The sequence below is a fragment of the Mobula hypostoma genome, chromosome 2 (assembly GCF_963921235.1).
Source record: "Mobula hypostoma chromosome 2, sMobHyp1.1, whole genome shotgun sequence".
Classification (NCBI taxonomy): Eukaryota; Metazoa; Chordata; class Chondrichthyes; order Myliobatiformes; family Myliobatidae; genus Mobula; species Mobula hypostoma.
Genome location: NC_086098.1, coordinates 173,665,636 through 173,692,190, shown reverse-complemented (window position 1 = coordinate 173,692,190; position 26,555 = coordinate 173,665,636). Strand labels below are relative to the sequence as shown.

At 39.6% G+C, this 26,555-nt stretch overlaps 1 protein-coding gene across 1 annotated transcript in view; it reads right to left on the bottom strand.

The window, feature by feature from the left end:
* The window catches only part of LOC134342679 (E3 ubiquitin-protein ligase Itchy-like), a 135,398-nt gene that overhangs the window by 45,711 nt on the left and 63,132 nt on the right, over positions 1-26,555 (bottom strand). The window contains exons 8-17 of the mRNA XM_063041088.1: positions 25,805-25,977; positions 22,287-22,482; positions 17,988-18,083; positions 15,891-16,065; positions 12,965-13,025; positions 12,745-12,829; positions 9,499-9,627; positions 5,606-5,678; positions 5,300-5,371; positions 3,415-3,503 (exon numbers count right to left, since the gene is read on the bottom strand). Of these exons, the coding sequence (XP_062897158.1) occupies positions 3,415-3,503; positions 5,300-5,371; positions 5,606-5,678; positions 9,499-9,627; positions 12,745-12,829; positions 12,965-13,025; positions 15,891-16,065; positions 17,988-18,083; positions 22,287-22,482; positions 25,805-25,977 (1,149 nt within the window). The remainder of the gene's footprint in view (positions 1-3,414; positions 3,504-5,299; positions 5,372-5,605; positions 5,679-9,498; positions 9,628-12,744; positions 12,830-12,964; positions 13,026-15,890; positions 16,066-17,987; positions 18,084-22,286; positions 22,483-25,804; positions 25,978-26,555) is intronic.

Sequence of the window (26,555 nt, the reverse complement as noted above, 5' to 3'; positions counted from 1 at the left end):
TTAAATCTTTCATCAATGATAAAGTTAAATTTACTACCTTCGATTTTATAACAGCCTTGGTTGATCTATCTAAGACTGGGTCTAAGCAAAAATTAAAGTCTCCTCCAATTCATATTTTTTCATGTGCATCCGCCAAATTCAAAAAAGCTTCTTGTATGAATTTTGCATCATTTTCATTTGGTGCATAAATATACATAAAAGTCCATAGTTCAGAAAAAAGTTGACAATGTATAATCACATATCTCCCCGCAGAATCAGTTATTACATTTTGTATTCTAATTGGTAACGTTTTATTGATCAAAATTGCTACTCCCCTCGCTTTTGAATTAAATGAAGCCGCAACAACACTACCCACCCAATCTCTCTTTAGTTTCTGATGTTCTGTTTCTGTTAGGTGCGTTTCCTGTAAAAAAGCTAAATCTATCTTCATTTTTTTAATATGTGTTAAGATTCTTTTTCTTTTCACTGGTCCATTAAGCCCATTAACATTAAAACTCAAAAAATTCAATAAATTAGTCATTATTCTTAACAAAGTTACTCCAATCTAAAACATTACTTATCTTCTCAACTCTCATAGTTCCTTGGGGAATCTCTTTAAACTTCACCATGTTGCTATGTGTTTCCCTCCCAACCTTCCAGGCAAAAAGAAAAAAGATAGAAAGAATACAAAAAAAAGAAAAAACAAAATACCCCCCCACTAATGTTGTGAATGAAAAGATACACAACACTACCCCCCTCCATTTTACAGGTCGTGGCAAAAGCCACGTTTGCACACATGATTAGCGTAGCAATTGGTCAGTGCTTCTTCCAGCTTCCCCGCAACAAAAAAAGATTATATATATATAGACAAAATTAGTGTTACTATTCCCAACTAATATTCCTCCAATTTTAACCTTTCTTACCCCCCTCGTATAATTAATAATATATTTATACATTCATCCACCTTCAAAAATCCAACAAGTCCACTCTTTGACCCAATCTTCATCTTCAATCTATCTTGCTCCCCTGGATTTGTTCTTGTATCTGGTGAATATTCAGAGAATCTCGCACAAACTGCTCCGCTTTCTGGTAGTCATCAAAAAATCTTTTTTTCTCCACCAGGCAAAAAAATCTTCAAGGTTGCAGGATAACGCAATATAAATTGATAACCGTGATCCCATAGGGTTTTTTTTCACTGGATTAAATTTCTTCCTTCTCTTCAAAAGTTCATAACTTATATCAGGGTAGAAAAAAACTTTGTTCCCTTGAATCATCAATGGCCCTTTTCTATCCTTGGCAGCTCGAGCAGCTGCCTGTAGAATCCTTTCCTTGTCTTGAAATCTTAAGAATTTTATTAAAATCGATCGTGGATATTGGTCATCTTTTGGTTTTGGTCTTAGAGCTCTATGTGCCCGCTCAATTTCAATTGGTTGAACCTCCTCTTCCATTTGCAAAACTTCCGGGATCCATCTTTGAAAAAAATTCTATTGGTTTTTCTCCCTCCGTACCTTCCTTAAGACCATCAATTTTAATATTATTACGTCTACTGAAAATTTCCAACATGTCCACTTTCTCCAAGAGTCGATTTCTTTCCGAGTTCCAGACCAGCAGATCATTTTCTGTTTTTTTCCACTCTATCATTCATATGCCCTATTGCTCTTTCCATCTTCTGAAGTTTCTTATCCATTTTGTCCTGTCTTTCCATAATTTTATTATAGCACATCTTCGTATCTCTAAGCTCTTCTCTTACTTTTCTTAGTTCAGCCGTTAATTGCAATATAGCCTCTCTTATGTCTCTATCAACTCCTTTACTTCCAATCGCTTCCAATTCTTCCTCCTCTTCTTCATCTGTGTTCTCTGCAGAATCCAATTCTGACTGAGTCATTTTCAATTGCAGTGGCTGTCGGTTCTTGTAGTTTGAGTTGTGTCGATTTGCGCATGCGCATTTCCGGCATCTTCTTCGGAGAAACCGCTACCACCGCCATTGCTCCCTGTTCTACCGAAGGAGATCCAACCTGAGTCCGAGGCTCCATCGTTGCAGTAGGCCCTTTTTTCTTCCCCTCTCGTGGCTGCTTTGCAACAGCAGACTTCTTTTGTTGTGGTTTAGGAAGCATATCGTAAAGTAGTCTTGTAAAGTTTATAAATAGTTTTCAGAAAATAATTATTAACTTTGTTTTGTTTGAACGGTACTTTGCTGATTTGTTGCGGGAGAGCTGGATTTACACGTCTCAATCCCACGTCATCACGTGACACCCCCTCATCTAGCTCCTTCTTGAAAGCATCCAGAGAATTGGCCTCCACTGCCTTCTGAGGCAGCGCGTTCCACACCTCCACAATTCTCTGGGAGAAGTAGTTCCTCCTCAACTCTGTCCTAAATGACCTACCCCTTATTCTTAAACCATGCCCTCTGGTACTGGACTTTCCCAGCATCTGGAACATATTTCCTGCCTCTATCTTGTCCAATCCCTTAATAATCTTATATGTCTCAATCAGATCCCCCCTCAATCTCCTTAATTCCAGCGTGTACAAGCCCAGTCTCTCTAACCTCTCTGCGTAAGACAGTCCGGACATCCCAGGAATTAACCTAGTGAACCTATGCTGCACCTCCTCCACAGCCAGGTTAGATTGCTGAGAGTAGGTTAAAAGGTCAGCACAGCATTATGGGCCAAAGGGCTTGTATTGTGCTGTAGAGCTCTATGCAATGTAGCTAACATGGCTTGTTGAGTACCACATGTAGGAACACTGGCCAGTTTTCACTTCTAAACCGAGAGAAGGAGCAGCTAAAACAAAGTACAGTAGAGACTGAAATTGCTACCTTTCTGGTCTGTATGGTCCAATTATTAATTTTATTATGTAATCTGATTTCTGAATGGACATTAAATCCGAGAACATTACCTCAGTACTTTTTATTTCTATTTCTGCACTACTTATTTAATTTAAATATATATTTGCTACAAAGACAATAAATTTCACAACATATGCCGGTGATATGAAACCTGATTCCAACAAATGTGGGAATATGATATATTTTCATGTTTACTTTGTGGCGGGGGGGGGGTGGGTGTGTTGGTTCTGGCTGGAGTTGGTAGAAAGAATAAGAGGCCTCAGTTCAGTCTGAAGACAGGAGAATTCAGTTGCTCTCCTAACAGGGAAGGAGAACTGGAGATCTGATAAAGGCACTCAAAATTATGAATGCATTTGACAAGAGTCAGGAGAAACAGTGTATTTATGGAACAAACTAAATAAACAGTTGAAGGGGAAATACCTGCAGGTAAGCACGGAATAAAAAGGAGCTTATGAATAACTGCGTTGCTCTATTATAGACCTAATAGAAGTGAAATAGACTGACTAACCTCTTCCTACACCGCACAATTCATCAGTTTTACAGCAGGCAAATGCTTCCTGTTACTTTGATCCTATATTGAAAATACTTGCCTTGCCACACCTCCATAATCTAAGCCTTCCTCTCCTGGGAAAATGATCCACAACCTCCGTCGCAGGTCTTGAGGACTAAAGCTCATAATCTGAAACAAGGCAGAAATAGTTTGTAAGGGAATCACGTTCCAAAAAGAGTGTTTAAGTGCATTATCTATAAAACCATCAACTTTAAAACATATTCCTTTCAAGATCTAAGGGTTCCTTAATCGCTAATAGCCCTCAAGAAAGTGGTGGTGAACTGCAACAGTCCCTTTGCTGTCAGTACTTAGATCCTGATGATTTTGCGATCTAAAAGGTTCTTTGGAAGATAAGAATGTGGCATAAAACTTGTTGATTATGATCATTTTATTAAGTGATACAAGAACAAAGGAAATGAGGGGAGAAGCTTGGTGAGAGATGAAAGAGGAGAGAGAGTGAACAAAGGTGGTCCGGTCTTCTTATAACAGACCATGGATTCCATTGAAATTCCAAGAGATATTAGTTAACCAATTAAATAACCAGATTTAGGTAATGTGATAACTACCACTGAAACTAAATTTCCAGAAAAATAGAGGCAACTGTAACCACTGGCAAACTCACTGAACAACTACATGTATATAGATCATATAAAAATACAAACAAGCATAAGTTACACTACAAGGAAAATAACAATTCGATTGCCCAATCCAACAGTACTCCACAGTGTTATAAGGCAGGAGTTCTAGAATTTTGACCTTAGCAAGAACTGGACAGAATCCTTTCTTCCAACAATATTTACATAACTAGATATGACAATAATGGTGCTCGGTGATTTTTGGCAAAGGTGTATATTTAGTGCTGCTGATACGATACAGTTCAACAACTCAGGCTCGATCCCCATTACAGTTGAAACGAAGTGGCATATTCTCCTTGTCGCCATATGGGTTTCACATGTGCTGTTTGTGACCATATGTACCTTGGCCCCAGATTTCATTTAGTTTTATATATGTGTATGGTTGAATGACAATGAACTTGAATTTGAGATAATGGGGCTGATGGAAATGCTCCAAGAACCTGCATGGATTCGATGGGCTGGGTGGCCCTATCTACATCATGATGAAATATAACAAAGTAAAAATTTCTGAAGTAAATTCAAATTCTGAATAGTGTAGATGATGGAAATTGGAGATAATACTTAAAATGCAGGAAACATTTAGCAGGTCACCCACATGAGATACCAGGTAAACAACTCCGTCTCACAGATGCTGCCCATCTGTCTGAGCATTTCCAGCAGTTTGTTTTCTTTTAATTCCTGAACTTAAATTTTACAAAAGCATTTGAAAATCTTCAGGTATTTTGCATCTCCACTGTCATTGCTTCAATTAGCACTCACTTCCATAAAGGTTTCACATTTAAGTAAACCCTAATCACTACAGTCTAGCAACACTATGATCACTTAGTACTAAAAAGAGTTTTGTTTTGTTTTTGTTCTAATTATGCTTAGTCTTGTATAATTTGTGTATAACTTAATTTTATCTTTTTCTTGTGAATATTGAATATCTGATGCTACATGCCTGTGATGCTGCTGCAAGTTTGTTTTTCATTACACCTGCGCATACATGCATTTGCGCATATCACAATAAGCATGTGTATTCCCTCATACATGAACTTGTGCATAAGACAATAAATTCAAGTTTGACTATTCCCCGCTAAAAAAAAGTGATCCACGCGAATGTGTGTCAAACCTTACTCCATGCACCCTCAGCTCTTCTGGAAAGGTAGAAAAGTAAATATGGCTGCCTGACATACCAAGAATGGCCTTGGTAATGAGGTGCTGACAAAGACCTCAGATCTGATACACTCACTGAGATCAAGTTTGTTCTCCACACCCAACTCTTCCCCCAAACCTAATTCTGGGAATTACCTGCTGAAAGGAATCCTCAAATAATGTTTTCCTGGTCACAGTTATTTTGATGTGCTGAGGTGCAGCCAATTGCTGGAACAGAAAACAACCTCATTTTATAAATCAGTCAACACATTCTTCGTTTCAACATACCCTCCCAAAACTTCCAAAGGTTGACAAATCAGCAGAACCAGATGAAGCAAATAGCTACTTGAACTGCTTTTCCTAATTTTCCATTATCCCTATGAAGATAATGCTGCTACATACTGGGAGCCATTTCTTGAGACTTCTGACGCAGTGTTGAATAGAATGAAAAGCTGCTTTTACCTGACACCAGAACCTGAAATAGGAAACTTTGGATCTGAAATCACGGACATACGCGATGTTTGGACCATTTGATCTGGAAAGACAAAGAAGGAAGTACTTTGAAATTCACATTTAATCCAAGTCCCTATTTTCTAAAAGATGAACAGGCCACCAAACACAGAACAGCACTGTCACTTGCGTAAGTATCATTCTACGTTCAGTGGCCACTTCATTTGGCAAAAGAGTGGTACCTGGTATGGTTTTCTGCTGCTGTAGCCACTGTTGTAACCTATGCTTATTTGAGTTGCTGTTGCCTTCCTGTCAGCTAGAACTAGTCTGACCATTCTCCTCTGACCTCTCTCATTAACTAAGTGTTTTCACCCACAGAATTGCCACACACTAGGTTTTTTGTTTCTTGCATCATTCTCTGTAAACTCCAGAGACGGTTGTGCGTGAAAATCCCAGGAGATCAGCAGGTTCTGAAATACTCAAACCACCCCGTCTGGCACCAACAAACATTCTGCAGTCAAAGTCACTTAAATCACATTTCTTTCCCCAATTCTGATGTTTTGTTTGAAAAACTGAACTTTTTGAACACGTCTGTATGCTTTTATGCCTTGAGTTGCTGCTACACGATTGTCTGATTAAATATTTGTATCAACAAGCAGCTAATGTGTAGCTAATAAAGTGGCCACTGAGTGTATGCTCCAGTCTCTAAGGCAGGGGGTTCCCAAACTTTTTTATGCCACGGACCAATACCATTAAGCAAGGGGTCCATGGACCTCAGGTTGGGAACCCTGCTCTAAAACAATATTATTCAGTACAGCTCATCTTTTGCAATGTAGAGTAACACATTTGTCCAAGAAGCTCATACTTGAGGAATACAGTTAGATTAAGTAAAAAGAGGGTGGCTAAATACAATTATTGAACAAAGGCACACCAATTTTGTTTTACATGGGTAGTCGCAATCATTGACCCTAATCAACTCAAGGACTTCAATTTAGAATTTAGATGGACCTTTAAAGGTAATTAGTGCAAGTTAGATCTGAAAACGGAATTTCTTTCCAAATTTATGCCACTCTAATCACCAGAAATGGCTAGAGCTACAAGCACTAGTTGTAAGTCCAGAACATGTAATCACAGCAACCAACCCAGAAAGGCAAGAGTGGCGTTTACTACATTTAACTTTATCATCAGCTGATGAGGATGTCAGTAAATGGAATGAGCTGTCAGAAGAAGTTAAGACAAATACATTAACAACATTTAAAAGATGCTTGGACAGGTACATGGTGAGGAAAGTTTTAGAGGGTGTTGGATTCTGATGCTTTTGCGATCCAAAGGTTCTTCTGAAGTTAAAAATAAAGCATATAACTTTTTGGTTACGGTCAATTTATTAACTGTTACAAGAGCAAAAAAGAAGCAGTATGGTAAGAGAGAGAAAACAGGAAGAATAAAGGTGGTGTGGTCTTCTTATATCAGACTACTGAGAACAGTAAATTCCATTGAAATTCCACAGATAACAGTTAACCAATTCACACACACAAAATGCTGGATGAACTCAGCAGGCGAGGCAGCATCCATGGAAATGAATAACATCGATTTTTCGGGCTGAGACCCTTCTTCAGGACTGAGAAGGAAGGGGAAGACGCCAGAATAAAAAGGTGGTGGAGAGGGAAAGAAGGACCAGCTAGAAGGTGATTGGTGAAGCAAGGTGGGTGGGAAAAATAACGGGCTGGAGAGAAGGAATCTGATAGGAGAGGAGAGTGGACCATGGGAGAAAGGGAAGTGGGAGAGGCGGTAGGCAGGCGAGGAGGAAAGAAGATAAGGGGACTGAGTGGGGAACAGAAGAGGGAAGGGGAGAGAAAAAAATTACCAGAAGGGAAAATCAATGTTCATGCCATCAGGTTGGAGGCTATCCAGACAGAATGAGGTGCTGTTCCTCCACTCTGAGAGTGGTCTTACTGTGGTAATAGAGGAGGCCACAGAATGACATTTTGGAATGAGAACAGGGATAGGAATTAAAATGGTTGGCCACTGGGAAATTCCACTTTTGGAGGATGGGGAGGAGATGCTTGACAAAGTGTCCTCCAATTTAAGTTGGGCCTCACCATTTAGATAGGCGGGTTCAAGTAATGTGACACCCGCCACTGAAACCAAGTTTCCAGAAAAATAGAGGCAACTGTAACCACTGAAAAACTCACTGAACAATTACATGTATAAAGGGGATTACAAAAAATACAAACATACAAAAATTACATTACAAGAAAACTAATTCTACAGCCCAATTCAGCAAGTGATATGGGCCAAAAATGGCCAAAAGGAACTTGCTTGGATGGGAATCTACGTTTTCTGGTTTAAGATGGCACTAGTGAGTCTCAAATTTAATCACTGTGCTGAAATGGAAAGGTCAAGTACAGGTTGAGATGAGGCAATGGGGTCTAGGCCCCAGAGTGTATCCAAGCGCCCGAACCTGATGACGTGATGATGGTTTAGGCACTGGGGCCCATGGTGAGGGATGGACTCTCCCTGTGGACCTGTTGAGAATGCTATTTGCTTGTGTTTATTGTTTACAAGATTTGTTTTTCTCTCTGGATATTGGGTGTTTGATGGTCTTTTTTTAAAAAATGTGTTCTTTTGGGTTTCTTTGTTCTGTGGCTGCCTGTTAGGAAACAAATCTCAAGGTTGTATATGGTATATGTACATTGATGATAAATGTACTTTGAACTTAGAATCTTTATTGACATGGACAAGTTGGCCTGATGGACCCGTTTCCATCCTATATGACTGTATAACAAAGGATTAAACTATCTTGTGAAAGGCAGATATGAAGGGAGTGCTCTGAAAAAAAAGATGTCCAAAACAGAATCCCCACCACTTTAATTTCCAAATTATGAGCAGTACCTGTCTGCCAATGACAACCAGGGCAGGAGGCATGGTAATGTAGCAGTTAGTGTGACGTTATTACAGCTTTGAGCGTGATACAGAGTGGATGTCAGGGGTAAGTTCTTTTATGCAGAGAGTGGTGAGTGCATGGAATGGGCTGCCGGCGGCGGCGGATACGATAGGGTATTTTAAGTGACTCCTGGATAGGTACATGGAGCTTAGAAAAATAGAGGGCTATGGGTAACCCTAGGTAATTTCTAAAGTACGTACATGTTTGGCGCAGCATTGTGGGACAAAGGACCTGTATTATGCTGTAGGTTTTCTATGTTTCAATATTTCTAATATTTTGTTTACATATTTATCATATTGAATAAACTAATTCCTTTGATGTGCAATAGATGATAGGCTTGTTTATCAACACTGGTGATATCTCATTAAAGACTGCATTTTCTCTGCAATGAGTGTCAGATAACCATGCTTTTATGGTATGCAGAACTCTACATAAGAAATGTCCCTCAAGAAGGCTCATCAAATATTACCCACAGCACTAGAATTTGCGATACTTCTTTTCAAATACTGGTATGGAGCACTTAAAGCATTCAATTGAATGGCCAGGTAAAACCTTGGGTTAAGATCACATTTCAGCCATAAGACAAAGGAGCAGAATCAGGCCATTCAGTCCATTGACTCTGCTCTGTCAGTTCCATTATGGCTGACTTATTATCTCTCTCAACCTGATTCTCCTGCTTTCTCCGGGTAACCTTTGACACCCTTACTAATCAACAACCTATCTACCTCTGCTTTAAATATACCCAACGACTTGGCCTCCACAACCGTCTGTGGTGATGGATTACACAGATTCACCACCCTCTGGCGAAAGAAATTCCTCTTCATCTCTGTTAGTCGGTATCTGGAGCTGATGTTCAACCAGTAACCACAAGTACTGGATTTGATTCTGTTGCCCTATCCTGTTTATCATCAATGAGTGTTGAACATTTTTGTTCTGCATGAAAGGTCAATTCACAACTCACAGTGCTGACTTCCCCGTGCGTGGATCAATGTACGTTGTTGTTCTTCTGTTATGATCCACAAAATATGGAACACCATCAACTGTAAAGCGCATTTCCCATCCATCTGGCAGGGGCTTCTCATTGAGAATGCTGGAGGAATAAACAACATATGTGAATTTAACGGGTCTGCACTATGAACAGCATCAGAAGGGAAAACAGACTGGTACGACGTGGCCTTTTGCTCTCCTGTGATACTGCACCAACAGCTGCTTTATAATGCTCATAATAACGCAAATCACACAAAACAACAGTTGATACCTCAGCAAACGAAGGCTGATCAAAGCACTTTCAATTGCAATCATTAATCTCTGCTTTTAGTTTTATTCAATTATTGATGGCAACTGTATATACGAGGGGTGATTGATAAGTTTGTGGCCTAAAGTAGAAGGAGTCAATTTTAGAAAACCTAGCACTACATTTACACACTTAATCCAGCGGTCGTGGAGCATACGGATCCCTTCTTTGTAGAAGTCAGCGTCTTGGACCTCCAGAAAGTGGTCCACAGCAGGAGTGATTGATAAGTTCGTGGCCTAAGGTAGGAGATGAGTTATTAACTTCAAACTTTCTGCATTTTCACTCAGAGTTGAACTGCACGTGTATGTAACAAGAGCTGTATAACTCATCTCCTTCTACCGTAGGCCACAAACTTATCAATCGGCCCCGCTGTGAACCACCTGGAGGTCCCAGACGCTCTCGCTACATGCACGTGCAGTTCAATTCTTTGAGTGATAACGCAGCAAGTTTGAAGTTAATAACTTATCTCCTTTTACCTTAGGCCATGAACTTATCAATCACCCCTGCTGCGGACACTTTCTGGAGGTCCAAGATCTGTAAGCTCCACAGCCGCTGGACTAAGTGTGTGAATGTAGGAGGAGACTATGTTGAAAAATAAATGAGCTAAGTTTTCTAAAATTGACTCCGTCTACCCTAGGCCACAAACTTATCAATTACCCTTCGTAAATGGCTCATATGCAAAACTTTGTTAATATTTGTATCTTTGGTTACTAGGATAATGATTCAGCTAAACAGTTTGAAGGTACACACAGAAGCCCAAGTGCATCTTCAGTTTTTGCTAATAGTGGCTTGTTTTTAGTGGAATGCATATTCACAAGTTCCAAGTCCTCATCTCAAGCTTGTGATACCTCAAAGCTTTCAAGTCTACAAAAATGATCAAAATTTATTTTTCTTTATGTACCTTATTAGCACAAGGGCTCTCTCAAATTTTTTCTACCATGTAAATACAGAATCAGATTTAATAGCAGCATATGACGTGACACTTGTTGACGTATATATAGTTAGATGAAATATGCCGTGCAAAAAAATAGAAACAAAGAAATAGTGAGGTAATGTTCATGGGTTCAATGCCCATTCAAAAATTGAAAGAGAGGAGAAGATGCTGTTTCTGAATCATTAAGTGTGTACCTTCAGGCTTCTGTACCTATTTCCTGATAGAAGCAATGAGAGCAAGGCATGACTTCTGTGATGAAGGGCCCTCAACAATGGACTCCGACTTTTTGAGGTATTGCTCCTTAAAAGATGTCCTGGATACTATGGAGGCTAGAGCTTATGATGGAGCACAACTCTCTGCAGCTTACTTCAATCCTGTGCAGTAGCACCCCCTCCCCCGCATACCAGACGGTGATGCAACCAGTTAGAATGTTCTCCACGGTAAATCTGTAGAAATTAGAGTGTGTTTGGTGACATACCAAATCTTGTTAACCTCCTAATGAAATATAGCTGTTATTGTGCCTTCTTTGTAGCTGCATCAATATGTTGGGTCCAGGCTAGATCCTCAGAGATATTGACACCCAGGAACTTGAAATTGCTCACCCCTTCCACTTCTGATTCCTCTGTGAGAACTGGTCAGTGTTTCCTCATCTTACCCTTTCTGAAGTCCACAATCAGTGCATAGATAAGATCAGAGATTCATTTAAAATGATAAGTTGTTGTAATTGTTGTAACTACATGGACAGTAGATCATTAGGACACTTCCAGAAAAGAAACACTTGATAAATTAAGGATAACTAATGAGCTTAGTAATGAGACCATTTTATCTGTGGCATTTCACAAACAGCATAATGATGTAAAATAATAAAACCCCCATCATGACGGCCAGAAAATGTTAATTCAATTAATTAATATGGTGGAATTAAAAACTAGTACCAGTAATGCAGAATTGCCATAAAACCTTTTTCTTTCTGTTTCAAATTAGGAAGCAGATTTGCCAGTGTTGCCCAGTTATGACACGACACACATGCACCAAATGAATGTAAAACAGCTGCAGGTTGCATTGAAAATCTACATCAAGAATAAATTTTTAAAAATATCATTGATGGAACCTAATTTCCTTTGCAGTGTATTGCAACTGGTTATGCCCAAGCAACAGGGGCAAATTTCCACTGTTTATCTGAAGAGTTAAGACAAAAGATCTTAAACTAACTTCAGAATCAGGTTTATTATCAATGATGTATGAAGTGGTATTTGTTTTGAGGCAGCAGTACAGAGGGGAAGAAGCTGTTCCTGAAATCACTGCACGTATGCCTTCAGGCTACTCTACCTCTTTCCTGATGGCAACAATGAGAAGGGGGCACATCCTGGGTGGTGGAGGTCCTTACTGGTGGACGCCGCCTTACTGAGGCACTGCTCCTTGAAGATGACCGGAGTACTATGGAGGCTAAAGCCCATCATGGAGTTGGCTAATTTTACACACTCTGCAACAGCCCCCCACATCAAACAGTGATGCAGTCAGTTAGAATACTCTTGATGGTACATTTGTAGAAACTTGCAAGTGTTTTTGGTGACATACCAAATCTCCTCAAATTCCTAATTAAATATAGCTGCTGACTTGCATTCTTTATAGCTGCATCAATATGTTGGGTCAGGAGGTGAAGGTCTAGAATGACAGGTGCCACTTTCTTGAGGCACCAACTTTAGAAGATATCCTCAACAATGGGGAGGTTAGTACCCATGACTGAGCTGGTTGAGTCTACAAACTTTCACAGCTTTTTCTGATCCTGTGCATTGGAACCTTCATAGCAGGCCAAATGGAAAGCAGATGACTGAAAATCAACAGAAATCCACCCATGCAAATAGTGAACACGATGATTAGATGATCTGCATTTAAAGTTTTGACACCTATGACCCTAGCTTACTTCATTACATGGTAACATCAGCATTTATCTTAGTAGCACTCAAAGGTTTACTTACCCCTCTGTCCTTGGATCCTCCCACTGAGTGGTACGCGTTATATGATTTACAAAGTATACCCTGCCATTGGTGTCTGTTCTCTTTTCTACATGAATGACATAGAGTTTAATTAGTAACCGGTGATAATCTTCAGCAAGATTTAAATATAACTAAATCACGTGCACGGTCTCAAATTATTCTTAAGGTGCATATTTTTCTTTCATGTTTAGGTTCTACTTACCCCATCCAGTTGGCAACGGGCCAAGAGGGTCAAATTCAGCAGGCACCACCGGCTCAGGATACTAAAAGCAAATAGAAACTGTTTTGATGAAACATGATGAAATGTCCTGATGAAGGGTCTCAGCCTGAAATGTCGACTGCCTATCCCACTCCATAGATTCTACCTGACTTGCTGAGTTCCTCCAGCAATTTGTGAATGTTCAAGATTTCCAGCAGCTACAGAACCACATATTCAACATAAAATTTGTGCTCTTTAATAAAAACTTAGTCAAGGCACGAATTTAAGCCATGGGGCTGAGCTTGAAGCAGATGGATAACCAGGGGCTGAACAAGTACATTGAATCTACCAGAGAGATGATAATGAACGAGAGCACAGGTTACAGCAGGGTCCCATTCCAGTGAAGTGTTCGTATCCCAAACAGTTTTCAAGTTGGAAATGTGGCTGGAAACTAAATTCCCATATGGCAGTAGCTGGCAAACCACACCACCGGCTTTATGTATCAGCTGCATGCAAGTCAGGGGTTCATAAGCCAGGGAGGACCTGAACTTTAAGCAAGGAACTTCAGGACAAAGACAGCAAATCAGTGAAAGATGGAGTAGAGGAGGGGATGGAAAGGTTGAAATATTCAGAGCACTATGTCAAAAACAAAAACTGCAACAAGGTACAGGTTAATATGTGTATAGGGATCGCTGATAAGGCTCACCTCTACAAATTCAATCAAGATAAAGAACAGCTCAAACTGTAAAAATAAAAGGGCTAGTAATAAAATAGTAAATGTACTTTTGAAATGACATGAGGTAAGATAGCACTGGGAAGTTAGCACAAGCTTTACAGTACCAACGATTCGGGTTCAATTCCCGCCACTGCCTGTAAGGAATTGGTACACTTCCCCATGACCGCATGGGTTTGCTCTGGTTTCCTCCCACAGTCTAAAGAGCACCAGCTGGTAGGTTAATTGGTCATTGTAAACTGTTCTATTATTAGGCCAGAAATAAATTGGTGCATTGCTGGGTGATGCTGCTCGAAGGGCCAGAAGAGGCTTATTCCGTGCTGTATCTCAATAAATAAATAAAGTTCAACTTACCGCTTAAAAAAAACACAAATAAAAGAATGGCGTAACAGAGAGATCAAGCACAGGGAGGGAGAGATTCCGCCAATTACAGGACATGGCAGAAGAGACTGCATGACAGTCACTCAAGAAGGTCAGCTTCCAAAGTCAAAGAAAAGACTATGACTACTGTCATGAATAAATTTTCTCATAATTAGGCTAAGATTAAATCAGGGGTTGCTGGGCGGCGTTCTCCAAGAGGAATACCCATGTTACGATTTGGAGGCTTGTGTGCTTCAATGACCCGGAGAGCTACGTTGGCTGGAGACAGGGCTTCATGCTTTGGCTCTTGGTAGGGTCACCCATACCAAACAGGTCAAAGGGTAGAGGCCAGACTACAAGTGATTCACCAGGTCTCCAAGTTTGGAAAATCAGCTCAGTGCAAAAACCCTGACTGGTAAAACAGAAACAACAATGAAGAATCCTACAAGGACAGACAGAGATGGAAAACCTTCATTGCTGCCCTAAACGCCAGCACCATAACGGGCAGTAAGTACTGTCATTAAGTAAAATTCCTTTGTCATCAAAATACTTAATATATCTGTTGTACTTATATTTAATGTATCTGTAGTGACAAACTAGTCACTTAAAATTAGATATATTAAGAATTTTAGCGGGTCATAAGACAGCTTGCAAAAATAGCAAATCTTAATAGAATTAACACTTATTTGTAGTTAAAATAATAAAAAAAAACACAGGATAGCCTCAGTTCAACAGATAAATCTGACACTGGATTGTGCCAGATTTGGCCTGTACTTGATGGTCACCACCACCCAAGGACTGCAGCCATAGTAACATTGTGTAGTCACATACACAGGAAGCTGTTTGGTACAGCAGTAACAGGTCATGAATGGGAATTTGGCAAGTGGTTTGCTCTGAAGCTGTTTTGACAACACTAACTTTCAGAAACACAAGGGATTTTGCAGATGCTGTAAATCCAGAATAACACATACAAAATGCTGGAGGAACTTTAGCATATCAGGCAGCATCTATGGACAGGATTAAACAGTTGATATTTCAGGCCGAGACCCTTCATCAGAACTCAGAAGGACTGTTCACTATTTCCAAATGAATGATCAACATACTTAGAAACAGTTAAAAAACATAAAAATTAAGAAAATAATGCACCCTTGTAAACACAACTCATCATCATCATGTGTCGTGTTGTATAACATAGGCGATCATGGTCCTCCATTGCATGACCATGATTGTTCTTGGCACATTTTTCTACAGAAGTGGTTTGCCATTGCCTTCTTCTGGGCAATGTCTTTACAAAACAGGTGACCCCAGCCATTATTAATATTCTTCCAAGATTGTCTGCCTGACGTCAGCTAAAACAAGACTTAACAAACCAGGAACACAATTAACAGATGCAAATTAACTAAAACATTAATTAAACCAAATAAAAATACTGGTTTTGCAAGGGAGACTGATGAATGGGACTAGATGTATCAAATATTGGAGTCATAAAACCAAACTGGGCCTCCATAGCTCAGGCTACTACTGAATGGTGAGGACAAGCAGAACGTGGAAAGCCAGACATACTTGAGTGCACAGACTTGGAAGTCTAAAACATGCTGACACAAACATTTCTATTAACAGAATGGTGAACTGTCTGAGCAGTCTAGTCCATCTCTCTGGCACACACTTATATACTCAAATTAAATGAAGATGAAAAATATTCAAAATGGCTGAGGAGGACATTAGATTATAGTGAATACAATTTTTTTTCATGGATGCTAAAATCAAAGTGGTGATTTTCTACAGATCAAGCAATCATTCAGCTCTTCTGAAAGTTTCAGTAAAGTAGCTGGTTACCGAATAAATAAATCTCTGGTTGAACTGTTGCATGGCTCCCTGAAGCTGATTTCTCTGCGACTGCCATTGCTCAAAGTTCCTGACAGATTCCACTGTAGGCCGCTGCCACGTGGTGGTCCTGGTAATGTGGTCAACGTAATATATTCTGTGCCTCTCGTCAACCCTTCGCTCCCAGCTATCAGGCAAGAATTGGGGGAAGACACAGTTAAAGATATTAATGCATTCCAACTGCAGAGTTAAGCTTTGATTAGCAAATTCTATGATCCCAATTTCGAAGGTTCTTGTGATAACACAGAGCTCATGGGCAAAGTAAAATTAGCTTAAACTGGCCCAGCAAATCATAAACACAAGAAATTCTGCAGGTGCTGGAAATCTTGAGCAACATACACAAAATCCTGCAGGAACTTAGCGTTGAGACCGTATTTATGGAGGGGACTAAACAGTTGATGTTTCGGGTTGAGGTCCTTCACCAGGACTCATGATGATAAAGGGTCTTGGCTTCAAACATCACCTGTTTATTCCCCTCCTTAGGTGCTGAGTTCCTCCACTTTTTGCATGTTGCTTAAGAGTCAATGGGGTCAGTGGTAGTGGCAAATCAGATGAGATAGTTGTTAGCAGAGTAGTAATACATGCCCCGATTTCAAACAACTAGCAAAGAGAATAGCTGAACTGTTGTTAATTATAAATGATCAGTTTCCTAGTTCAGGGCTGCAGTCACCGAACTGAAGAGTAGGTATAGAAAGATGGGTTTCACCTGAAGTTTAATGAAAACTAGAGAAACCTCAAAGCAATAAGGAATAATGCTTAACATGTCTTTATTAGTTTGATGTTGAGTTCAAGCAGAGTGATTTTGAAAGTTTGGATGAAATGACTGAGAACTGATAGCAGCGGTTTGTCTAGTGGTTCAACAGCATCACTTTCAAACACATTCTAAACACATCATAGGAATGATGTGGCTCGGGAAGGTACTAGTGCACAGATATCAGGAGCGTAAATCCCATTCTTTTGAACCTACATTGTGCAATTTTGTAAAACTAATCAAATTATATAATGGTATGACTGAGATGAAGGGCTTTTAGCATCATCATACATGTCATAGCTTCTGGGCAGCAATTATGAAAAGCAACTCGTTAGTGTAACTGAGACCGGTTACAAAGCAAATATAATTAATTAAGAATTAAACATTTTATTAAAAAAAATTATTTTATTGAGATACAGCTTGGAATAGGCCCTTCCGACTCTTCGAATCACGCCACCCAGCAATCCCCGATTTAATCCTAGCCTAATCACAGGACAATTTACAATGACCAATTAACCTACCAACCTGTATGTCTTTGGACTGTGGGAGGAAACCGGAGCACCCGGAAGAAACCCACGCGGTCACAGGGAGAATGTACAGACTCCTTACAGGCAGCGGTGGGAATTGAACCCAAGCCGCTGGTACTTTAAAGTGGGCTGTGCCACCCAACATCACCAAAAAAATGATAAATTCAGCTGGTCTAATATCTCAGAAGCCATTAGTTCTAAACATAGATTTTAAGATATTAAGGGAATTAAGCATTATAGTGATCAGTGTAGGAAAGTAACATATAATACACAGTAAATGGCCTACTCCTGCTTATATTTCTATGCTTCAGGTTAAAAGTCCTAAATCCCATCAGCTGGGGAAATGTCAAGGCCAGATTTTAACAATAGGGTCAAGTTGAACCTGCCAGGATATACATGCCTGATTACTAAAAGTAACCAACCTCCTTTACAGAATAGATGGTCAGTGACTGATCTCACCATCAGACAGTGGGTGCTTTTGCAACCACTTAAACATAACTCTTGGCTAGAGCTGCAACCATGTGCTTTACACTACGGGCCAGAAGTGCAAAAAATAAAATTTATCTTTTGAACTTTAAAAGGGTTTTCTGTGGAAGGCACTGCTCAGAAAGCACTGCCCAATGAAACTGCCTTTGTAGCATCAGTATTGCAGATGTACATAATGATTTTAATTAATGCTACCATAATTTGGTTCATTAGCAGTTAAGATAATAAATGGGTCTAAGAATAGGTTATGCCAGAACATCCATTCACTAATGAGCATGCACTTACCCTGGAGGTAATGGCTGTGGTCTTTCCCACGTTGTTCGCTTCTCAATGTGATCTACAAAATACAATCTACCATGTTGATCCACCCTCTGCTCCCAGCTACAGAAAGAAAATAAAACCTTCTGTTATACTAACAGAGCAAAGCTACATATAAATAAATGTTAAATCTCACTTCCCTTCACACCCATTTTCTGGTTATTAACAAAGTGGTATAACGCAGCAATACAGCAAATTACTAGCTATTCCTGATCGGATTTATAACTGGCAAGCTTTTTCAGAAGACAATCGTCACCCTTTAATAAAATACACTTAAGATTTTACAACCACCAAACTACTCAGTTTTGTTTAGATTAATTACTGACCAGCATCAACATTACTGCACTTTTTTAGCTCCTAAATGAACTAACCATCACACCAGTTGTGCAACTTCACGTAACCTAAATTCTCGCTTTGTCTGCTAAATCTTTCATAAAGGTATTCAGAGAGGTGCAAAGTGATCCAGTTTGATAGACTGGATGAAGGAAGACAATATGAATGAAATGACACAAGTTTAAAGGAGGTGCTTGAGGCTGTACAGTACATTTGCAAGTGTTTACCAATTTTGATGCATTATAGAGACAAGCTTTCCAGTCAGAAAAGGAAAATGGGATAAAGATTTTCAGCGATCAGCAAACAAACTATAGGTGGGATGAAAATATTTAACATACAAACAGGCTATCGAGTTTCCTGTGAGGCGCTGCCTTAAAAAGATTCAAAATTGTTTATTGTCATTCTTCAGTACAAAAATGTAAAGGGGAACAAAATGATTGTTACTCCGGATCCAATGTAGTATTAAAGAACACAATAAACAAAGAATAAATTAAAAATATAATAAATATAAAAGCAATCCTATTAAAGACAATGTACAAGCAACTGTTACATACAGACTGACTGCATGTACATAAAATGTTAAACGTAGAATTTTACTCCTTCCCAGTTCTGATAAAGGATCCTGACACAAAATGCTAAATCTGTTTCTCACTCCACACTTGCTGACTGTTTCCAGGATTTTTTTTTGTATTTATTTCCATAATAACTCAAAGTGGAGCTGGATACTACTTGCAGGGGGAGGGGCGGAAGCTCTGTGCTGTAATAATTCACAATCCCAATCTAAACAGTCAGTGTATTTAAAAGCTGAAATATTCAACTTTCAGAATGTTATCAAATATAATTTGATGACATGAAGTCTTTCCTCTGAAACTGTTGACAGTAGACATCACACTAAGGCAAAGAGATTGATAGGCTAGAATTTTAATAAGCTTAACTCAATAACAAAAATATTAAACACAATCCACAAACTTGACAAATGGTCACGTAAACTTTATGATTTTGTAACTCCATCATTATCTGGCATTTAATAACTTGTTCAAATACACTCAGAAAACTGAAGCAGTCCTAAAGTTCTTAAATGTGTTCAGCGAATGACTCTAGCCAGACCATCCATGATATTCTGCAATGTTGCTTTCTGACTGCCAATCCTTTCTCATGAGATTTGTATACAAAGTACAAGAACCTCTTCTTTTACAGAGCATGCTACTTTAAAGTCAACAGCACACATGCAGCTTTGCGACATGAATAAAACCTCAGCCATCAATACTTCCATTCAAGTTGCACATTAACAGAAAGTAAATTTCAGATTTAAAATAGTTTGCATATTAAATTTGTGTATACTATGATCAAAAGGAACCCCATACCACCCTGGAAAAACAGTTGGCAAAACACAGAGCAGTGGGTTAGGTTTCTTAAAGAACAAATTAAGATAACTGTCCAGAGATAATTAGTGTGTGCCTGCAAAAACAGGTGCAGCCCAATTAAACCTGCGTAAATACAGGCCCGACTTTTTAAAAAAAACTTTAAATGTAATGTAATAGCCTCTGACTAATACGCTCAGAAGGAAAATACTTCAAGTTTCTTCATATGTATTTGTTGAATGCACCCAACATAAATCATCAATTGACCATAAAACATAGGAGCACTGGGTCTACTCTGCCATTTAGTGATGACTGATTTTATTTTCCCTCTCAAACCCATTCTCCTGCCTTTTCCCAGTAACCTTCAATACCATTATTAATAAAGAACGTACCAACCTTCACTTTAGATATAGAAGAATTTAGGAAAGAATCACAATGATCCAGAGAAAAAAAAATCATAGCCCAGTGACCTTTAGATCAGCGGTAGGGAAACTAATGGAGAAGATTCTTAGGGACAGGATTAACTTAAACCTGGAGTTATTTCTGATAGTCAGCATGGCTTTGTCAGGGAGGTCGTGTCTCACAAAGTAGTTTTTCTGAGCAGTGATGAATGATGATTGATTGGGGTGGGGCAGCATACGTTGTCTACATGGACTTTGGTAAAGCATTTGACAAGCTTCTCGTGGTTGGCTGGTCCAGGTGATGAAGTCATATGGAATTCAGGTTGAGTGGACAAGTTGGATTAAAAAAAACCAGCCTGGTCATAAAAGACAGAGGTAGTGGTGGAGGAGTGTTTCTCTGACTGAATGTGACTGCAGGTGACATGAGAATTGGAGGAAATGTGGATAAGCTGAAGTGTGAGGAGATGCATTTTGGAAGATCTAAACCACAAGGAAAGCATGCAGTACATGTCAGGACTTTTAGGAGCATTGGTGTACAGAGGGATCTTGGGAAGCAAGTGTAAAGCTCCCTGCTAGTGGCAACACAAGTAGATAGGGTCATAATAAAGACACACAGTATTGCTTGCCTTGGGTATTTAGTACAAGATTGCCAAGTTACATTGCAGCTGTATAACACTTCGGTTAGGCTACATTTGGAGTATTGTGCACAGTTCTGATCGCCACTGTATAGGGAGGATGTGGAAGATTTGGGGAGGATGGAAAAGAGCTTCAACCAGGATGCTGCTCGGATTAGAGTGTATTAGCCTTAAAAGGAAGTTTGGACAAACTTGGGTTGTTTTACTTGGAGCTTGGAGGCTGACAGACAATCTGATAGAAGTCTATAATTATGAGAGGCACAGAAAGGATAGACAATCAGAGCCTTATCCCAAGGGTAGAAATGTCAGATACAAGAGGCCACAGGTTTAAGGTGAAAGGGGAAAGTATAAAGGCAAGATTCTTTAAACAGAGTGGAACACACTGCTACGTGATGTACTAAAAGCAGATGCACCAGTGATGTTTAAGAGCCATTTAGACAGACACATAAACAGGCAGAGAATAGCGGGATATGGATCACTTTCAGACACACGGGATAAGATTCACTGGCAACTTGGGCACCTCAGCTTTGCTAGGCTGAAGGGCCTGTTCCTGGACTGAACTGTTCTACATTAACTTCCAAAGCTAATGCTGACATCTATTTCTGAATATTTACAGTAATGAGAAATCACGACACATATCTCAACATAAAATACTGCCATCTACAAATTATTTTCATGTGGCAAATGTTATATAGACCATAGTATACAAGGAGGCTGTACAGCCAATCTTGCCTGCATCAGCTCCGTAGCAAAAGTACTTAACCAAATTCCACTCCTCTGTGCCTCTCCCTCAGTATGGGAATTCTAGCACCCCTCTTCCCAACACCCCACACTTCATCTAATTCTGCTTTAAATGTTACTGTTTCCATCTTCTATTAAGGTAGCACATTCCACATCACAATGCACTGTAAATTGTTTCTTTCTAACACATATTTATTGTATAATCTCCATAAAAAGTTAAGTTAAAGTCTGTCCCGAGCATTATAGGCTCATCAGGCCGGTGCTAATGCCGGTTTCTGTGGCGTGAAGTGACTGAGAGTACAAGACTCCCCCCCCCCCCCCCCCCGGATAAGACGATAGTCTATCGCGAGGTTAACCCCCAGCATTTTGCCAGTACCCATTTTCAGCTGGGTGGACTGGAGCATTGTGTGGTTAAGTGCCTTGCTCAAGGACACACACGCTGCCTCGTCTGGGCTTGAACTCACGACCTTCAGATCGCTAGTCCAATGCCTTAACCACTTGGCCACGCGCCACATGAATCTCCATAAAGATATGGATCAAAAGATCAAACCATCTTGGTTTGTCACATTTCCTGTGTGCAATGTTCCAAGGAATCTTTGGTTCGCTCATTACCCTTAACATTTATGGGAGCTCTAATGTTTGAATTACATCAGGGAAGTCACTACCCCAATCAAAAGGGAAAATCTTTCAAACTATAATTGTCTTCCACAATAAAAATAAGGAAAAATCTCTTTAAGTCTAACAAAACCTTACAAAAATTTAACAGGAAATACATCTTACAAAAAGGAATCTCACCCAGGTGGAAGTGGGCCCTTGTTCACTGTGTTTAGTGCGCGGTCACCAGGAGAAACAGTTGCAGCTGATGGAACCACACTGGCTGATGGCTCTGGTAAATTTGTCACTGCAGCTGAAGGCATGGTATTTGCTGCAGTTGAAACAGCAGCAGTAGAAGGTCCATTCTCCACTGGACCCGAGTACCCATTTTCACAGACTGTTGAAAAACAGAGAATCAGAAAGAATTATACAAATAACAAATAGCACGCATAACTCAATATTAATGCTTTATTATGTAGGCAAATTTTTTTTGTTCTGAACAATTCCATAAGGGGTACAGCTCTCCCCATCATCAAGGACACCTATAAGAGGCAATGTCTTAGAAACGCAGAATCCATCATTAAGGACATCCACCATCAGGGCTGAGCCCTCTTCTCAATGCTGCCATCCAGCAGGTGGTACAGGAGCTTGAAGACCCATACCTCAAGGTTCAATAACAACATCTTCCCCACTACCATCAGGTTTTTGAACTAACCTGGAAAAAACCTCATGTCAACCTTCGACTATATATTTCCCTCAACTTTAGCCAGAAGGTGGTGAATCTGTGGAATTCATTACCACAGGCAGCTTTGGTGTATTTAAAGCAGAGGTTGATAGGTTCTTGGTTAGTGAGGGCATCAAAGGTTATGGGAAGAAGGCAGGACAATGGAGTTGAGAAGGAAAATAAATCAGCCATGATCAAATGGCTGAGCAGACACAATAGGTTGAATGGCCTAATTCTGCTTCTATGTCTTACAGTCTACCTTACACTAATGGAATTATGCCTATTTTTATTTTGTTGTCCAAGGTATATACAATTCATGTTAACTTAAGCTTATGTAATTTAGGGTTGTTGTGATTCTATTATACTGTCTTCTTCTTAAGCCCGTCACCCTTACAGAGGCATAGGCAGTTTTCACAGGTGTACTCCATCCTTTTGGTGTATCCTTCCTCTTCCAGGGATGAGGTCTTTGGAGCTTCTGTTGCGGTTCCTGTAGTACTGGGATTTTACAGGATGGAGTTGCTAGCTCCACGCCCAACCCACCTCCTTTTGCAGCTGGGTTTCGGCCCATCCATGGCAGAGTTGCATTATAATTTGCTGCTGTAAAAAGCTAACCTATCATATTTAAACTCTGGATATGCCCTATGACCAACTTTTCATGGCCATCATTCTAAAGGGCATACTCTCTTCCAACCTCCTGCAACTCCATAACCGACACAATCCCTTGGACAACTTTGCTCAGTTTCAAAGCCAGCACAGTTTTCCTTTGTGGTTAACCCATTACAGCAGCCTTCCCAACAGTCTCCTCAAATTCTACATCCAACTCTCCTGAATAGCTTCATATCTATCTCTTCTCTGCAATCCAAGCTGTCTGAATTTCAAAAAATAAAGTTTCAAAAATAGATTGAATTCTAGTCTAATAAAGACCAAAGAAGAGATAAAATCTACAAATGCTGGAATAGAGCTAAGAATAGATGTCTCTGATGTAGCAAGTTAACAGATTATTGAAGGGACTGTTGCAGTACACAAATTAATGTGCATCATTTGGCTTAGCATGATTCAGACAAGGTAAAAACTTGTGCTTTTGGATAACGCAAGAGCAGGTTGAAGAATTAAGAGTGACTGGAACAGAGGAAAGCAAGCTTTCGGCTGCCATAATTCAGCACTCAGAAACAGGAGTTGCTGGCAAGAAGGCCCCAATTGGATAATCTGATAAACTACATTGTAAAAGGCTGGTTTTATTAAACTTACATGTCAATAGTCCTCAGCAATATAAATTTTATAGCCCTCTGAATTGTAACCTTTCTACTCAAGGTCTTTTCTATGTAGGACTGCAAACCAGTAGCCCTTTGGACATAGCTAATGTTTACCACCTCTAGTAAAATGTGTTGGGTTGAGCTTTTAGTTAAGAGCACTGTATACCCACATATATTCCAAGCAGCACAATAACTAACAATCAGTACACGATAGAATACATTGCTTTAAACATGTTAGTATTAGAACTGTGATAATGATAAGTTTGAACTTCACAATTATGTGTTAACTTCGTTAACCATTAAAAAGTACAGTATTAAACAATTAGTATGTTGACTTTAAAATGTTATTTGCAACAAGATTGAACAAATCGATAGCTGATTATATAATGAATTAACAACAAACATTTCTTAAGATTTAGTTAGGAAAAAATTGCTTATTTGTCAAACAAGGTAGTCAACAAAGAGCTTTCCTTTCTTTTTCACACTATTATATTCCTTTAACTGACAGGAAAATGGACCAACTGATCAGCTGAAATACCCCAAGTTACATAGTCTCTTGTGCAGACTGACGTAATTTGAGAGCAGTTCATCCTGGCTCAACCAAAATTGTATGCTAATGCATCAGGAACAATGGCAGGAACATGAAATGGAAAGACTGATCCACAGAAAGTCAGATTATAATGTTTGTTGAAAACAAGGCAACAGATTAAAATTACACTGGTTTAAATGTAGGTTTACTTAATCGCTAAGAATGAAGTTACTTTCTACATTGCCAAAGCAATTCAGAGAATCACCTGCTTAGATTTTCAAGATCGACAAAGTAATTTTCTGTTATATTTTTCACACTGAAACACCTCCTTGCTTGCCAAAGCAATATTGGAACAGAAATTTTTTAATTTGCTCCCATTAACAAGTGTTTATACTCTGATAAGTTATTATTTTTAAATAAGCAGAATTTACAGTAAAGAAGGCAGCATTAAGATGTCCAGGCTTAGAATGCTTTTTAGCTCTTCCTCCACTCACATGATAGCAGAAGATAGGTAACCATAGGCTAAAAATAAATCACTGTGCAAGTTGTCAGCCAGAATGACAAAAAAAGAATCTTTATATTAAATACTGGACCCCCAGTTGCTTTTGCCCAAGACCATTGTGGTCTGTCCCAGAGGAAGATCCATGAGCAAACCAGAATCCGAATAATGATCAAAGATGTGTTGTGAATGAAAATGCACCTTAATGTACATCAGGGCACAGTCAGTAAACCGTAACTTGACTGCAGTAATCAAATTTCCCCAAATCCTTCTCAAGAACAAGAGTCCTGATGAAGGATCTTGGCCCAATACGTCAACTATTCAATCTTTGAGTCCCTCCAGAATGTTGTGTGTGTTACTCTGGTTTTCCAGCATCTGCAGAATCTCTTGTGTTTATAAGAACAATGGTAGAAGAGACAGCAATCAAGTGAAGTATTAGATCAAGTGGCCTACGGCTCATTCCAAGAGGCTAGTTTTTAAAGCAACTTCAGAACAGAAGAGAGCAGCAGAAAAGAGATCCGAGTGATTTCAACTTAAATGTACTCAAAGTATTTAGAGACTTCTCACAGTTATAGCAGGCACTTAAAATAGGCAAATAGGTATTTAATATATATTGGAAAAGCTTTACCTCATGACAGGAATGACAAAGTAGATTGTCCCATTCTAGCAATAACCCTCAGTCCCAAAGTAGTCAATACTGTTCTGCAGTTTTACCTGCTATGCTCACAGGTCTGGATGGAACCGGAGGCGGAGGTCTCAAGGGTCTCGGAGGCCTTACTGGCTTTGATTTTGGAGATGGTGATGGAGTATTTCTGCCATTCATATTGTGTTCATCGGCAGACCCAGTGTCCATTGAGCCTTCTTGTGACATTGCATCACCATTTGCACTGGAAGAGATCATAGATACTTGAAATTCTTGGCGCAAGTGGAGGGAAATGGAATCCAAATGACATCCCCAATGCCAAACCATCAACAATAAAACATTTAAAATGTCTGCATTGTAAGATATGAGAGATCTTCACACACACAAAAAAGCAGAGAATGAGAATGCACATTGTACACATGTGAATGCACATCCATTTTCTGATAAGATGGCGGTGCCTCTCTAGGTCCAACCAAAGGTGTAATTGTCTGTGCTTTACATCAGTTTCATGATCACAAGAGAGTGCTGGATATTAAGAATATCAAGGACTGCAGGTCTACCCCACTAGTTTGCTGCAGGATAGCCCTGGAGCTGGACTTGTTGCGCACCGTGTTGTGTCCTGCTTCAGCCACCCAGGGAAGAAGGCGTCAATGATGGTGCACAATCCAATGGAAGGGACAGGATGTTTTTCTTGAGATAGCAAGACCACGATGGACATTGGCAATGTAGAATACTGCGAATCTGATTTGCTCGTTCATTGGCGAGGCCGATGGCGGTAGAGCTGCATGACCTTGGTTGTGGCACGGACCAGACCCTCATTCA